The following is a 15,929-nucleotide window of genomic DNA, read 5'->3' as shown; positions in this document are numbered from 1 at the left end:
GGGGTCCGAGAGACTACTAGTCCCACCATGGGACCCAGGAAGTCCGTTGCGAGACTGTCCGCCGTTGAGACGTTCCGTCACGCGTGGATTCCTAGAGATCCCCTGCGTCTCGTTAACCAGGTGAGGCGTCTGGTTTGATTTGACTGATGAGCTGGAGTTTCCGGGGCCGAGCACATTGCGTGTGATGAGAGTGTTGTGCTTTAAGCAGTGTTTGCTACCGTTGGTCAACACAGTAGAACCGCACCCCGCAGTGGCGCATCGGTCAATTGGGCGGGTCGCGTCCATCTCATCACATGAGCGCTCTTTCGGAACGGTGCTCTGAGTACTAAGAAGCCGGGCTCGCAGATTTTGAAGCGTACTCCTGGTAGTCATCAGAGTCGTCGAAATGCAATGTACGAGTCAAGAGCCGCAATCGAGCACGTTATCGGGCCAAGTAGGCGATGCCTGCCTGACTTGAGGTGGCCCGCAACTTCGGATTATGCTGCTGGCTTGCCCAGGCTCTATCGGTGACACGAGAGCTTTTGTTGAGCTTGATGCCTGCCTTTCGGTTCAATGGGACAGAAGTCAAGGGCAGCCTGGAGTTCTTGTCTCATGGTCCGACGGCTGAAGACGAAGCGGGTAGACACGTATACCGTAGGCTCTAGTGAAGGTTAGCCATCGAGAATGAGTTAACCAAGCAAAGTCCGAGAAAGAGTAGATTGACGGAAGGAACAAGAATGGTGTAAACAGAAAAATGATGTGTGTCGCGCTCAGGTCTTTTCAGTTTCTTATTTTGGTCTTCATTTTGGGGAAACAGCGGTTTTGCAGCCCTAGCTTGAACCTCTCATGTCCGCCTCGGCCTTTGGTCCAACTTCGTAGAGGCACCCAGAAGCTGAACTCCAAATGAGGCTGCAATAATGTCGCTACTCGATCCCGACGTGTGAAACTTGGTTCATGAGGTAGCGACCAACGATGCGCGGCTCAACGCCAGGCGAAGGCTTTGCGGGGACGAGGACGTGGTTCAATCCTGAGAGTGAAGCCATAGACCAGGAACAAGATTGAGACAACAACCCCAGAAGTATCCTTTTCTATCGGACCTTTTACCAATAGTCATCATTGCGCGTGAAGGAAATGGAACGGAAAAAATTTAACGGAAAGAGTGAATGAAGAGCCTTGCTTACCTGGTGAAACCTGCCCGCCCGTTCTCTCGGTTTCGCGCCCACGCACCCTCCGCTTCGCGACAGCCGCCGAGTGATACTTTCGCATGGATCCAAAGTAAACGGCGTTAAAACGTGTATAACATGGAACCGCAGACAGTTCTCATAATGAGCTGAGAGTTATGCCGAAAGCAGCGGGTTGCCTCGTGGGAGAAACGCCAGACGTGGGCTCGTGGTCGCGGAAACGTGGTTGAGGCTCTCGCCTCGCGTTACGTTCAGTGGAGGTTGTGTCGAGTGTTGGTTGCTTCAATTGAGGTAGAGGTCAGGTAAGGTAGGTAGACCGCAAGACCTCGGGGTGATCCTTGCCTAGCTTCCACTCTTTAGCGACGGGCAAAACGGGGACCTTGGGTGGCACATTCCGCGGGGCCCATAGAAGGTCGGCCGCGGATCATCTCCCATCCGTACCAAGTACCACCCCTCTATTCAATGCGGGTTAGCGCGGGGCCCTGGACGCTGCTGGCTGAGGTGCTGTCCCCTGGCGTCAGTGGTCCACTGTCTTGTCGCCAAATTGCCCGAAGCTCCCTGCCTGCGCTGGATGCGCGTGTTGCAACGTCTTACATTTACACGATTTCAAGACCAGTCTCATAGATCGAAGCTTCGCCGGACCGAAACGAAGGCATCCGAGACTGAACGATCGATATGAATTTCCTCAAGTCGGCAGTCGCCTCTGCCATAGCTCAAGGGCCACCGTTCCCCTACAGCTTTGGCGACAGAGTTGACATCGACGAGTCCATCTGGACTCTCAACAATGGCACCAAGCGAGTACGTCAAGCTTCCCGAGGAAATCCCCAAAACGCTCAAAATTGACGCCCCTTGCAGGAAGACGGATCTAACTGCAGCATTTTCTCCTTCGATGTCACCGCGAACAAGTCTCGACTTCCCCTTGCTAAGAATGCTTTGCGAAAGCTGAGAACGCTGCGCCACCCAGGCGTGATCAAGGTGTTGGATACGGTGGAGGTATGCGTGCCCTGCGTCAGGATATGGTGCTTTCTGACACGAAAAACATAGACCGATTCGTATATTTACATTGCGACCGAGCGCGTGGTGCCTCTACGATGGCATGTGAAGAGAAAGAGTTTGACACCCGAGACCATAAAATGGGGGTTGAGTAGCATTGCGGTATGTCAAGCAAGGGGACTGGAGCTCTGCAGGAAACTGACCTCCTCCCAGCGCACAGTCAAGTTCATCAACGACGAAGCCTCATCAATACACGGCAATGTCAGGGTCGGATCCGTTTACACGTCTGAGAGCGGAGAGTGGAAAATGAGCGGCTTCGAGGTTCTCAGCAACGTTAAGGAAGATGATGCTGTAATTTACGTGCGCAAGCTCTTTTCCCTATTTTATGCCGACGGCGGCGCTGACTGTTCACACAGACGTACGGAAGTTTGGTCCCAGATTCTGCAAGATATGCTCCACCAGAGCTTGCCCGCGGCGGCTGGGATGCCATCAAGAAGAACCCTCACTCAGCCATTGACTCTTTCGGTTTCGGTTGCTTAATTTTCGAAGTGTTCAACGGCGATTTTATGGGGTCCGACCAGGCCGGCCAGACGAAGAGCATTCCCCCAACAATGCAACAAAGCTTTAAACGCTTGGTGAACCCAAACCCGAAAGCGCGTGTCAGTGTTGGCCACTTTTTGGAGCAAGGCCAGCGTAGCGGGGCTTTCTTCGATAGCCCTCTGATCAAACTGACAGAGGGCATCGAAAATCTCGGCGTCAAGTCCGAGACCGAAAGAGAAGAGTTTCTTGAGTGAGTTGAGCCAACCTACCTATACAGAAACGACTTGACTAACCGCCAAAGTGATCTCGACCAACTGTCAAATGATTTCCCAGAAGACTTCTTTAAGATGAAGGTCCTTCCAGAACTAATAAAGTCGGTGGAATTTGGCGGCGGTGGTCCCAAGGCGTTCAGCGTCGTCATGAAAATCGCCGCCAAGCTGTCTAATGAGGACTTCGACGCCAAGATCACACCCGTGGTTGTTCGTCTCTTCTCTAACCCAGATAGAGCCATCCGCGTTTGCCTTCTTGACAGCTTACCTCTCATGATCGATCGTCTCTCGCAGAAGGTTGTCAACGACAAGATTTTCCCACAGCTCGTGACCGGTTTCACCGATGTTGCGCCAATCGTCCGGGAACAGACCTTGAAATCTGTTCTTGTCATCATCAACAAGCTTTCAGACCGGACAATCAACGGCGACCTGCTCAAGTACCTTGCCAAAACGGCGAACGACGAACAGCCTGGCATCCGTACAAACACGACCATTTGTCTTGGAAAGATCGCTAAGAACCTAGGCAATTCATCCAGAGGCAAGGTTCTGATTGCTGCTTTCACGAGGTCTCTCAGGGACCCGTTCGTGCATGCCCGGAACGCCGCTCTCATGGCTCTCGGCGTTACTGGAGAATACTTTACAGACGAAGACGTCGCCCTTAGGATCATGCCCGTTCTGTGCCCGTTGTTGATCGACAAGGAAAAGCTCATTCGCGACCAAACGAGCAAGACCATGGATGTGTACATCCAGAAAATCAAGAAAGCAGCCGCAGCCATGCCAGATAGTGCCCTGCCTCCCCAAGGTGCCGACGGCGCTGCTGCTCCCCGGATGGGCACACCCCAGCCAAGCGGCGACTCAGCTGCCTCTTCCTGGACCGGTTGGGCCATCTCCTCGTTCACCAACAAATTGTCCTCTGCGGCAGGGGAGATGCAGACTTCTGCTGGCACTGCATCTCCTAAACCGTCTCCATCGCCTGGTCCGGAAGCCAAGAGGCCAACCATGTCTTCGGCATCTGCCCTGCATAGACAGGTAGTGAAGTCGCCCCCTCCCATCTCGCGAACCCCATCAACTATTGTCGCCGACTCTTTCAACCCCGAGCCTGCAGACGATGGTGATGCTTGGGGAGACATGGGTGATGACACCTGGGGTGAGCCGGCGACTGAAAGTGCCAAGCCAGCAGCAAAGACGACCACCAGCGCGACGCCATTTGACGATGGCTCCGAGCCTGACTTTGCTGGATGGCTCGCTGCTCAGTCGCAAAAGAAGGGTGGCTCAAGCAAGCCCTTGCCGAAGGGACTGTCCAAGTCGTCCGCTTCTGCCGCAAAGAAACCGCTGGCTACTAAACCAGCGGCTAAGCCCGTAGTAGCCAAGAAGATAGATCTGAAGCCCAAGGAAGAGGACGACGACGATGGTTGGGGCGACGGATGGTAGACGATTGTAACACGCACATTTTGCAGCATGTACGGCGTTGGGAGCCAGGTCTCACTAGACCCATGTTTTTGGGATACCATAATTCTGCTTGTAATGTTCTTAAAGCAACTACCCTAGTCTGCAAATGAGAATCGTAATGCAGATGGCCGCAGCCTATCTGTGATGCGATACAAACGAGTTTCCAGACGCCCCGCCAACCCAGGCCCCAAGTCCAATATCAGAATGAGAGAACAAAAGACGTAAGCAAGAAGTCCTTTTGGAGACCAAACGTAACCGATCAAAGTTGGAAAAGAAAAGGCCACCCGCGGTAGAAAACCATCGAGTCGTTATCTAGCTGACTCTGAGTAATCGTTGAGGGCGACGCAGACGGCGCCTCTGTGATGGCCGTTGTACTGGCGAATGATCTGCTGGCTGTGCAGCTCCCAGAGTCGGGCGTAGTGGTCGGAGCAGGCCGTGACGAGGTAAGCCGAGTCGGCGCTGAAGGCGCAGTCCCAGACCCACCGCTGGTGACCCGTCAGGGTGGCCTCGAGGGGGAAGGGCTTGGGCTCCTCGTTATGGGCAGGCTCGAGATCCTTCACCTCCCAGATGCGCGCGGTGTGGTCGGCGCTGCAGGTCGCGAGCTTCTTCACGTCTGGCGACAGGAGGATACGAGTAATATACTCCTTGTGCGCGTTGAAGTGCGTCACGGGCAGGAGCTGCGTGCGGTCGTAAGTCTGGAGGAGCTGCCAGACAAAGACGTTTCCCTAGTTTGCTGTCAGCTTCCTGGGACTAGTCATCATCATTACGAAGTGCTGCTTACGCCATTATTGGCCGCGCAGAGGAGAGAACCATCGCTGGCGACGGTGACGCTCGAGACGGAGACGTCCTCCTCCGGGATGAGCTGGTGAGAGCAGTTGTTCTCAGCGAGATCCCAGACGCGGACGCTGCCCATGCGGTCGCAGCTGATGATCTCGCCCTGGTTGGGGTGGATGACGACGTCGTTGGCAGGGCAGCCGTGGTTGTAGCTGCGCTGGACCTGGCCGCTGCGCGTCTCCCAGATCTTGACGGTGCCGTCTTCGGAGGAGGTGACCATCCACTTGCCCTCGCAGTGGAAGGCGACGCCGGTGATGTTGCCCGTGTGGCCCTCAAAGGTCAGCAGCGGGTTCGGGTTGGTGGACTTGATGTCGTAGAGCTTGACGGTGTGGTGGCCGGCGGCCGCGAGGAAGCGCTTGTCGGGGGAGATGCAGAGGCGGTTGACCTGGGAGTCCGGGTGCTGGATCGTGCGGGAGCAGATGCCGGAGAGGGCCTCCCAGAACCTGCAGGAGGTTAGTCAGGATTTTTCGGCGATCGCGACCGTTGTGAGGTACCTGATTGTGTGGTCGTAACCAGCTGCCAATTATTAGCGATCTGTTTCACCGGCCTTTGAGCATCGACAGGGCTGGAAGGTGCTTTGGGGATGCGAAAGGGACCCAAGACTCGGGGGCTTACCTGTGCAGAGAATCACAGACATGGTTGCTGTAGGAAAGCCTTAGGCTTCGGTTATCTCATGATATGTCGTATTGAAGAAAGGAAGGGGGTGAAATCGCAAAGAGCGCGACCGGGAGACTGTTGCGCGCAAGTTCACCACTAGGAAAGTGCCCCTCCACGACACTGATGCGGTCGGCTGGATTGGCATCACAATGGAGCTTCCAGTGTCGGTTCCTAAAACCACGGCCCCACCAGAGGTCCGGGGCACTGCGAGTACCCACCAAGGTGTGTCTTTGCCGGATTAACTTCGGCAGCAGCTGTTCATCGCATATCCATACCTGCCTAGGCAGATAAGGTACGTACCACTTACACGCGACAACCACCTTCCTCCGAACCTGAACTTCAACACCACCTCTCGGCTACAACGTTGCTTCATCACCATCATCTTGTCTTTCCAATGCACCAAACTCGTCTCATGTCGCATATCGAACCGTATGGCTCGATCTCGGAGCCGATCTGTCAAGCACGTTGGCTGAACCATGGCCACATGACACCTTCGACAAGCAACTCGGCAGTGTAACCCGACCTTTAGGAGGTGCTTGCCATGATTCCGATCAAAGTCGGTCTGCACTTATATCGTGCAAAGAAATCCAGAAGTTTCGGGCGAAGTACAGCGTTTGAGTAGGAGATCCCAGGTGCTAATCGACGTGGCTTCCCGATACTCCTGCCAGCGTCATCCGAACCAGGTGTCGTGCAACAGCCAGGGCTTACTCGAGCAGCTCGCGCAGGGCTCGTACGGTACGACTGTCGTAGTAGCGTACGACGCCTCGCAGATCCAGCCGGAGCATCAGTCACTTCTCAGGAAAGAGACCATATGGAGATGGCACTGTCTACCAATCGGGTCCAATGTGAAGGTCATTGAAAACTGCCTGATATATTGACGTTAGGATCCCTCACTGGCGGAGGTTCACTCGGCCGATAGCTTCTGGAAGCCTCAATGCGCGTCAGACTACCTTTGCGGAATGTCTTCGAGCCACTATCTGTGCTTTGCAGCGCACTCTGGACAACCGTGGGCGTATCAATCCAAGCGATACAATTTGGACTCGTGCCAATACGGATTGTTGCCGATTTCTCGACTTTTCTACCATGGGCAGCCCCGAAATTGACACAAGGGCCGAAATGACTGGCTTTCAGAAAATTGTGCATTTCAGCCCGGTTGTCGCATCAGCTTTCATCCAATCGTGTCCCTGCAAACTCAAAGCCACCTGGTTTTCCGACGATTATCAATCCGAGGGAGATACAGACTTCGGAATAGAGAACGCACGATATCGACCTCTTCTCTTTAGCATATCCCTGAGTTAGATCACAAATCATGGCCGATACATGGTTGAGCCTACCAGTCAACACCGGCGGACAAGATACATCATCCGAAGGCTACTGCCTTCAATCTTTAAGGTACTCGGTATATGGTTCAGAGCGAAGCTCTCTGTTGTGCAACTCGGCTCTCGTACTCATGCACATCCTCCGAAGTCTTTAGCGGATTAAAGCCGTACACCTGCAACACTTGTCCGACCCCGGAAGCATCACACCCAGCCCCGGAAGACGCCTGACAACAAAATGCGATTCGGAACCCAACCCAGAATTCGATTCGTGTGTGTCGCGGCCCAACAGCTCGATCCAGTAGGAGCCACCGGACACTGCCCCGGTGATTCACGACCGGCCAATACCACGTTGTCAGCGATTATTACGCACGTGTGTCGCCTCATCAGCTTCATACGCGTGACTCTCGAGATGCATCGACGGTTCCGTTATGCCGAAGAAGCGTGTCAACGTTGCCCCAAAGAACATTTGATCTCTGTCCTGGTTTCTCCATACCGATGATCTGTACCTATGACGGCGCTTAACCGGTGTTATTGTCGAAGTGCTCTCGGAAATACTCAGGCAGCGCCTTAAGAGTAGGGGAGGATGAGCCCGATTGTAAACCTCAAGAATGGCAACCCGCTGAAAAGTGTTCATTGAGAACCTGGAAACTTCTTCTACTCTGCTCTGCTTGCGAAGTCCCTGGTCTAGCGACGCTTTCTTAAACGCCGGCAAATTGCTCTAAAAGAGTTGCATCATCTTGGATTCCGAAAGCCGTGAGACCCTTTCTGACAAGAACCACTAAAAAAAGAAAAAAAAGAAAGGAATAAAGAACGATACAAAACGCCGCCCAGACACACTCTTTTGGCCACTGGGACCTCCCTGCTCTCTTGAAGAGTATCTTCTTGAAGAGTAACGTGGCTGTCAGGGGTGATGACATTTACAGGAGCCTCTCATGGCTCAGAGAATGGAAGCTCTTCTGGCACTCTCAGCTACGTCCGGCGGCAACTCCTCTATCAGGATCGCCGTTGGCAGGGCCTCTAGGGCCCCTAGGTCCGGGTTTGTCAGGACGCGCGCCTCCGGTCCGAGGCTTGGAGCTCAAAGATCGATCTTCAGCTGCGCGCCTGTGAGGGCACGGGACTCTGACTACGCCTTGAGAGCCGCAGAAATCACAAGGGTTTCTTGAAAACCGTCAGTTAACTCTGGCAACTAAAGGCTCAAGTTGTCTTACCGTGCGTGGCCAAAACAGTGGGTGCAAGTTCTGAAGTCCCACTTGCCAGAATACATATCTTCGATACATCCACAGACTTCGTCGGAGGCCATGTTGTCGACGGCTGTGTGATGTATACGGAAATTTGAAAAGTTCAATTGAAAAGCTGATCTTTAATCGAGGAATTGCGCGGTGAGAATACTGGCAGCAAGTCTCTCTGGATCTCTGCAGGAAGCTGAACAAAAGGGACCGGCCCTGCCCGTCTCTTATACTTTTTCGCCACGCCATTCAAAATACGCTCACAATGGTCTCGAGAAATATCCAATTCTAGGAGAGGTTTGACGAGGCGAGTAAGCCTTCGAGCTCGGTCACTCTTCACCGCCTTCTCCGGGCGCTTTTCTGGGCATCATCACCGAGTGTTGACACCCATCGGACATCACAGGAGAGGACTGTTGGTCCGGTCTTGTGACTATGCTGGGTGCTTCCGTCAAGGTTGCCTCGTTTCATCCTGCGGACCAACGAATGGGGTGAAGAGTGTGGGTGATACTTCATATGCCGCCTTCTCCTGCTTGTCTTGATTGGGAAGTTTCTTGACCGGCATGGGGCTCTCGATGGGCACCCTTGGGTATTCATAAAGGGGATTTGACCCTGTTATTGACGTCAGCCGCAGGAAGTACAGATATCGGCCTGCACATGCCGCCCCGTCGGCAAATTCGAAGTAAGTGGCATTTGTGCCTCCCATGCGGTATTCTGTTTGTCTCCAACAGCCCCAGAGAGCCGTCTCAACGCATCTGAAGTTGACAACACTACTGTGCAGAGGGAGTTGCTCCGGGGTCAATTCCCCCCATATTATTGCAGCAAGAACCATTGTTCTCTATTAACAATGTCAGCAACTTTTGCTGCTTTAGTCCTGATCTGCCTCGGACTTCGATCCGGGCATGTCGGATGCTAGCTGTTCCAGCAATCATCCTGCGACCTCGACCGACTGCCGGCTACCTGCATCGAGACCATGCCGATCTGCCCACCCAGACGTACACCGAGCACATTAGGGCCTTGGAATCCTGCGGTTGAAGGAGCCAGGCTAAGGGTCGCTCGGCATGCTGCAAAAGGGAAAAGAAAGGGCGGTGTTGTCAGAACTGCCTTAGCCACGAAGAGCACGCGTCTATTGAAGACAGGCGTGTTGGTATTGCAGACAAAGCTCCCCCTGGCGGTGCTACCGGCGCACGTAGGCTTTTACGGGATCCAATAGGAAAGCTTCATCCAGACAAGGTACTTTCTCTCTCGTGGGTTTCTGAGCACAACAGCCGACTCAGCATTTCGATTCGAGTCTCACTGTCTCGTCAAGCGACAGCCACGGGTCGGCCCATGCCTAGCAAGGCAAACCCAGAGTCTCCAGCTGTTGGGAATGCTACAAGCGACCTGCCGCCCTTTTTTCTCTCGGACTGCAAGCTTCTTTTGAACCTTGAGTAACCCGAGTTTCTCGAAGGATTCACCGGTCGACAATTTCTGGCAGTGCGCCGCTATGCCAGCCTCGTGGCATTAAGCGCCATGCTGTGGTCAACCAACTCCAACATGCGGTCTTTGCGCGGTTCTATTGCCATCACGCACTCACCTCGATCCCACACCGGTGAGGAATCTCGGAAGAATCCGGATGTCAGCTTGCCATGCCCAGACTCAGGCGGACGATGCAACATTCTGGGAGGATTGTGAACTATAGCAATTGCCAGACATTGGAACGTCTGGGGAAGTCGCAGTCACTCAGCTTCACGATTTCGGCGGCCCTGCAACATTCATCGCTTTGCTCAGCCAATTCTCGCGTTGTGCTACCCAATTTTCTCGTCAAAGACCTGCTCGAGGCGATCACGATGGGTCATCCGACAAGTCTGTACTCTCCATGGCGTTCGCAACTCAGGACTGGTTTAACGACACTGTATGTATGCGTGGAATGCAGACGTGGGGTCTTTCCATTACAGTATTCCATTGGGCGTCGGTACAGTGCCGACTGACTAACCAACCAACCAAACCCCCAGCCCCCCGCGGACGACGACATGTTTTCTCTCTCAACTCTCTCTCGTTACATCGCGGGGCTCACCCCCAGCATGATCACCATGCATGTCATTCCGCGCCTTCATGTCGACGGACCTCTCAGAGGCTTTCGAGATATGCCCCGGTCTAGTACACACATAACGAATACGCCCCGTGATATCTCCCGTCTCCTACAAGCTCCTGCTCTCCCTCTCCCTTCTTCTCCTTTGTCCTCCCCCGACAACTCATGCCGACAAGCGCATCTCACCAACGCTCCCCCAGTCTCTCACCCGCGTGGCGTCGCCCACTGCAGGCAAACTTGCGAGTCTCGCTGAATAGTTGCACACGACTAGCAGGCTTGGCACCGGGCACTCCCCAGGAAAGAAGTCGTTGCCCACCGGAGCAGCGTTAACTAATACTACGTCCATGCATGTCTCATAATCAGACGGACAGATAATAAGAAAGGCCCTTTGTCCCGAGGCCAACGTGTCCCACGACAGAGCCAATACTTCTCCCACGGCCGAAGGGGCCCCGACCTACCCACGAACCCCTCCCCCTCCTTATAGAAATCCTTTCTTTCCCAATTTCATCAGCCGCCCCAGCTGTCAAACGTACAGCGTCACTGCCATCTTGCATAATCATATGGTAGTCAGGCTGTCCAATAATCTCCTGCGTACTAATCGGCCTGATGCGTCGTGACCGGGAGGCTTCTAGTCTACCCGAGACTGTTCTCTCTTTTCCTTCGAATTCGACTTGACAGATCTCCCACCTTCTGTATCTTGAACCCCCTCTATACCCGTGTCATCGTGGAAATCCTCTCGGTCGAATGAATATTTCTTAAAGGTTAAGAAAGCCTGGTATTTGAGATTATACCTTTGTATAAGAAACAGACGATCTTTAGGTGTACTTTGACGCCAGTTGCCGTCTTAGATGTCTATAGTTAGCGGAGAGCTCTCGGACGTAATGCCTGGGATTTATCATCACGACACTGCAATTCAGCAGCACGAATAATACGGGCACCTGGGGAGATTCAGTGAGACCGAGGGTCCTTGGCCTTGTTGAAAGACATGGTGGCATCACAGAGTTTACCACGCTTGAATCTCATCGATTATGAAGTGACGAGTTTCCATAACTAAGCTAATTGTGCGATTGACTAGAAGAAAGACTGGGTGAGGAAAGTCATACTAGAGATAGGAGGAAGTCTGGCCCTAGGTATATCGTAACCTGCGACAGAATCGTTGTCAAACCCATTAACCGTGCCTTTCCATAAACGTAAAAGCCCTCCCAATCGTCGGACCTTGCGTAAGCCATTCCATGTTCCTAAATCCCCTGACGCCGTATGAACCATCCAGTTGTGGATCGTCCAAAGTTGGACCCCCAAGTCGTAAATAAGCAACGTAGAAAAAGAAAAGAGCCAGTAAAGTGAGCCTCCCAGACTAAAGAGAAGGAGCCGTCATCGCGAGCATTCCAGCAAGCATGCTGACACCAGCGCCGACACCGACGCTGAAAGTTCCGATCTTGCTCATGCTAGGAAGGAAGCGGAAACGTTTAGCGGGACGTTGCTCAGTGACTTCAGGTCTAGGGAGAACGGGGGGCGCAATCTCGGAAGTATTGCTCTCCTCGCCGGCGACAATCGAGGCCGTATCTTGGGCAGCTTGGTCGATGGTCGACGTCTCCGCAGCTTGTTCTTCTGGAAGAAGAGTAGAAATCTCGTCAGCCTTGCGCTTGGGAGACCGCGGCGGCGTGCTCTCCTGAACAGGCTTGTCCGTGCCGGCGACCACAGCCTCTCGAGTCTTTGGCGGCTGTGTAAGGACTGCCAGTTTGCTCTGCTGGTATTGGAAGGCGCTGGTCATGTCGGGCTCGGGGCTCATCTCTCGTTCAGGAGAAAGACGGTCTTCCTGCGGCGAGTCGAGGAATCTCCTGCCCGGGGCAGCCCAGACAGACTCGGGAACCTTTGTCGACTTTGGAGCCTCAACGTCGACTGGAGTGGGCTTTGAATAGATGTCGTTGTCGGCAGCTTGGTCTGGAGTAGCAGCAGGCTGGGTTGAGACTGGAGCTTGCGAAGGCTTCAAGGATTCCTCGTGTTGACGCAATATCGCCTTGTTTTGCTCACGGGCACGGAAGAATTCAGGCTTGCCACTCTTCTGTCCAAGGACATCGACGGACGGCCCGTCATTTTGGGACAACCATGGGTTCTTCTCCTCCATGCTGGGATATTTCCAATCATCCCCTCTTGGTCCATGGGCTGGCTGCTGTCCATGAGCTGCTAGCCAAGGCCGATGGGAGGCGAGGACATCCAGAGGTTGCGTTGAAAGCAGCGGGGTAAGAGTTCTGCCATCGGACAGAGGGGTCGCCTGGTTAAGCAGAGGCGGAAGCTTGAAATCATTCCCAAATTGGTCTTCGGATGAACCTGGGAAAGGCCATGGCATAGCAGCAGGACACATAATGTGTTGAAGGGGTAACGTTTGGTTGGTTGACGCAGTAGCAGTAGCCGGCTCACAGATGGTCATGGATGTGTCATTGGCCAGGTTGTTGCGAGGAGGCTCATCCCAAACGTACTCATCATCATCTTGTGGGTCGTTCTCTCCGTCGCTACTCTCTGCATCCGATTCACGGACGTCGTGGTCGTAGTCGGTGTAGCATTCGGCGTCATCGTCAAGCTCACTGTCTTGCTCATCGTCCTCTTGATCACCATCGCAATTGGCATGGCAGTTAGTGTCTGCCTCGGCATCTAGCTCGTCGATGACGTCGCCGTTGTCAGAGCCGCTCAGGGAGTCACTGAGGCAGATATCCTCTTCGTCGGAGGTTTCATCGGAAGATTGACCCTCGCTCGAGACACCCTTGTCTGACAAGTCCATCGAGTCTCCCTCTTCGTAAGAATCATCTAAATCAGAATCAGAGTCGTCAAAGGTAGGGATCGGGTCAACGAGCGCAGAATGTTGCGCAGAAGAGGGCTCCTCCTCCTCATCATCGTCATGGGGGGCGTCGAAGTCCACAGTAGCAGGTGGAGCAGGGGAAGCAGGCTGGAAGGAGCGAGGAATGACAGCAGGAGCCTCGAAGACGTGATTCGGAGCATTGTCGTCATCAAGGACGATGGCGGCGGCGGCGGATTGTCCTGCTGTGGAGGCAGGGACAGGGGCGTCATCCGTGAGGTCGATAGCAGTGGCTGCTGCGCCCGGGAGGCGGTGCTGCGCAATCAAGCGAATTTTCTCCATTGTCGCTCTGATATCATCGTCGTCGTCATTGTCGCTGCTGTCAGAGTCATCAGGGACAGAGTATGTGTAGGTAGGCCGGGCGTTCGCGTGTTCAGTGTCAGAGGGAGGATCCCACTGGAAGTGCACCTGAACGGTGCAAGGCGGGAATGACTCGCTTGATCGTTGAATGTCGATGCCAAACTTGAGAGTGTCTCCTGGAAGCAACTCGTACGCCTCACCAGAGTTGATTCTCACGGAGTTTCTGTGGGTTCCGTGGAGGGAAGTCGAGTCCTTGATATAAAGTTTCTATGTTCGGGTTAGACCTTGGTACCACTTTGTACGTTTGGGTTTGGCCCTACCTTGTGGTACCAATCAGGATACAATTCGGCATGCTCGCGGCTCATGACCGGGCTGTCGAACAAGGCGTTGGTGTTCTTGGGTTCGAGGGCGGGTAGACGCTTGCTGGATCTGCCAATCCTGACCTTTTCAGAGGCGGAGTCGACGCTCTTAGATTCCAAAACGATTCTACGCTCGGGATACTGGAAGTCGGGAGGAGGGTACTGGGCCGAGAGTGTGACAAGCACTGGAATATCGGTTAACCACAAGCTGTACGTTGGGAGAAGAGAGGAAAATGCTGTAGGCAGACATACCACTACTCGCCAGCTGTCGATGGCCAGATGCCATTATGAATAGGCTGGACCCAAAGTTGGTCGACTAAAAGTGTGCAGAGCGACAGACGCAAGGACCTTGGTGTTCTCGAGGAAGGGTCAGAATCGACGAGCGTTTGTCGTGTCTCGGGAGACGTTACCTCCGTCCGAAAGTGTCGGAGCTGACAGAGCGTACGTGAAGACGAGACGATCCCGTCTGGAGCACGGAGACGATGGACGGAAGTGAATCCTCGCGGACCAAAGATAGGATGTGAGGTTGAGAAGAAGAAGGAGGACGAGAAGGAGTCGGGTGGGCGTAGAAGAGAGCCTTGGTTTCGCCGATGGCGCAGGCTGAAGGTTCGGAGGGTGGAAGTCAGGCAGAGAGGTAGGAGCGATACAGTGTAAGTAGGGAGCAGTCGAGGCCGGCAGAGGTGAGGTGGGGCAGGAAGCAGTGGGATCTGGAAGTAGCACCGTGCTGGTACTGTATCAGGCAGTCGCAGGCAACGATAACGCCTTATCAGACCTCAGGAAGGTGCGCCTCGAGGGAAGCTTGCAGGGGGGGGTGTTGGCGTCGTGGTAGCGGGGGGATGGTGGGTTAGTGGGGTTATCAGCAGCGGTGACGTTCAGACACTTTAGATAAGTGCTGGGTCGAGTTGGCTGACAAGACGACTGTGGAAGTCGCCGACGACGCGATATGCCTCGGGAAAGATGGAAAGAGGAATATCGGTAGAGAAGAAGAAGAAGAAGAATTAAATAAGCGCTCTGTTTCTGTCACGACAGATAGAGAATAATATCGTACGCTCCTCGCCTGTGAAGCTGGAGCCAAAGAGGTGAAAGTGCACTTCACAGTCACACAGATACCTTGATTGGCCCGTGCTCTCCACCAGGCTGCACAGTGTGTGTCTGGGCGTCAGGCAGGCTCGTTCGGGTTGGTTTGGGATGTGATGACGGGATTAGGAAAGAGGGGCATAGGTAGTTTGCTGCACCTTCAACTCATATGGCACCTGACGGTTGGCAGATTTGCTTTCGCGAGGAGGCGGGCAGGTAGGTAGAAGTACAGTAGATGGAAGAAAGTTTGAGGCAGAAGAAGTTGTTTGCTAAGGCGGCCAGAGAGGAGAGGTTAGTGGCTAAAGAGGCAAGTGCTAGTCCTAGACACAAAGTGCGTGTTCGAGGTGTACGCAGTAGCAGGGCCATTGATGGGTGCCTTAAGATAGAGAGGCGAAAGAGACGGAAAGACAACTTGAGGATAATCGAGAAGGTACGACTGCGACGACGCTGTCGTTCGTATTCAATGAGTTTACGGCCGAATCATAGGTAGAATTTTCTAGACGTCCCCAGCTCTGTGGGCAAGCCTAACGTGAATGCTCTCGGTTGGCTTTTTGATCACAGGCAAGGCGAACCATTATCGCAGTCGCCAGAGCGCCCCAGTCAAGCCAGCATCGCAAAGGCTGGCTGGAAAGGCAACCGACACCTCACAAATCGCATACAGCCTGCCTGACGACCTGCCCGTGTCCACGTCGTCCGCCTTCATTCGCGCAACTGCGCGTACATTTATTTAGCTCGCGGCTGGTTTGGCCTCAAGTCCTAACGGCCCTTGGCTCGAGCCCCTACTTTGGCCCTCCCTTGTTGGTGGTCCGCCTTCACGTCAAGAAAGC

At 53.9% G+C, this 15,929-nt stretch overlaps 3 protein-coding genes across 3 annotated transcripts; 1 reads left to right on the top strand and 2 right to left on the bottom strand.

Moving 5' to 3' along the window:
• Positions 1-1,835: 1,835 nt before the first annotated feature.
• COL26b_013000 (uncharacterized protein) lies at positions 1,836-4,393 on the top strand (the record flags this gene model as incomplete). The annotated part of the gene is made up of 6 exons (XM_053185628.1): positions 1,836-1,958; positions 2,016-2,153; positions 2,205-2,315; positions 2,367-2,513; positions 2,570-2,943; positions 2,995-4,393. The coding sequence occupies 6 exons, from the start codon at positions 1,836-1,838 to the stop codon at positions 4,391-4,393; spliced, it is 2,292 nt and encodes a 763-aa protein (XP_053030421.1).
• Positions 4,394-4,719: 326 nt separating this feature from the next.
• On the bottom strand, positions 4,720-5,882 carry COL26b_012999 (uncharacterized protein; the record flags this gene model as incomplete). The annotated part of the gene is made up of 4 exons (XM_053185627.1): positions 4,720-5,136; positions 5,193-5,688; positions 5,740-5,761; positions 5,861-5,882. 4 exons carry the CDS (start codon positions 5,880-5,882, stop codon positions 4,720-4,722), a joined length of 957 nt encoding a protein of 318 aa, XP_053030420.1.
• A 5,987-nt stretch (positions 5,883-11,869) lies between these two features.
• On the bottom strand, positions 11,870-14,311 carry COL26b_012998 (uncharacterized protein; the record flags this gene model as incomplete). Its single annotated transcript, XM_053185626.1, has 3 exons — positions 11,870-13,933; positions 13,987-14,210; positions 14,278-14,311. The coding sequence occupies 3 exons, from the start codon at positions 14,309-14,311 to the stop codon at positions 11,870-11,872; spliced, it is 2,322 nt and encodes a 773-aa protein (XP_053030419.1).
• Between the last annotated feature and the right edge of the window lie 1,618 nt (positions 14,312-15,929).

This window comes from Colletotrichum chrysophilum, assembly GCF_026319265.1.
Source record: "Colletotrichum chrysophilum strain AFK26 chromosome Unknown scaffold_200, whole genome shotgun sequence".
NCBI lineage: Eukaryota > Fungi > Ascomycota > Sordariomycetes > Glomerellales > Glomerellaceae > Colletotrichum > Colletotrichum chrysophilum.
Note: the sequence above shows the minus strand (reverse complement) of the source record. Positions and strands in the feature narration are given on the sequence as shown.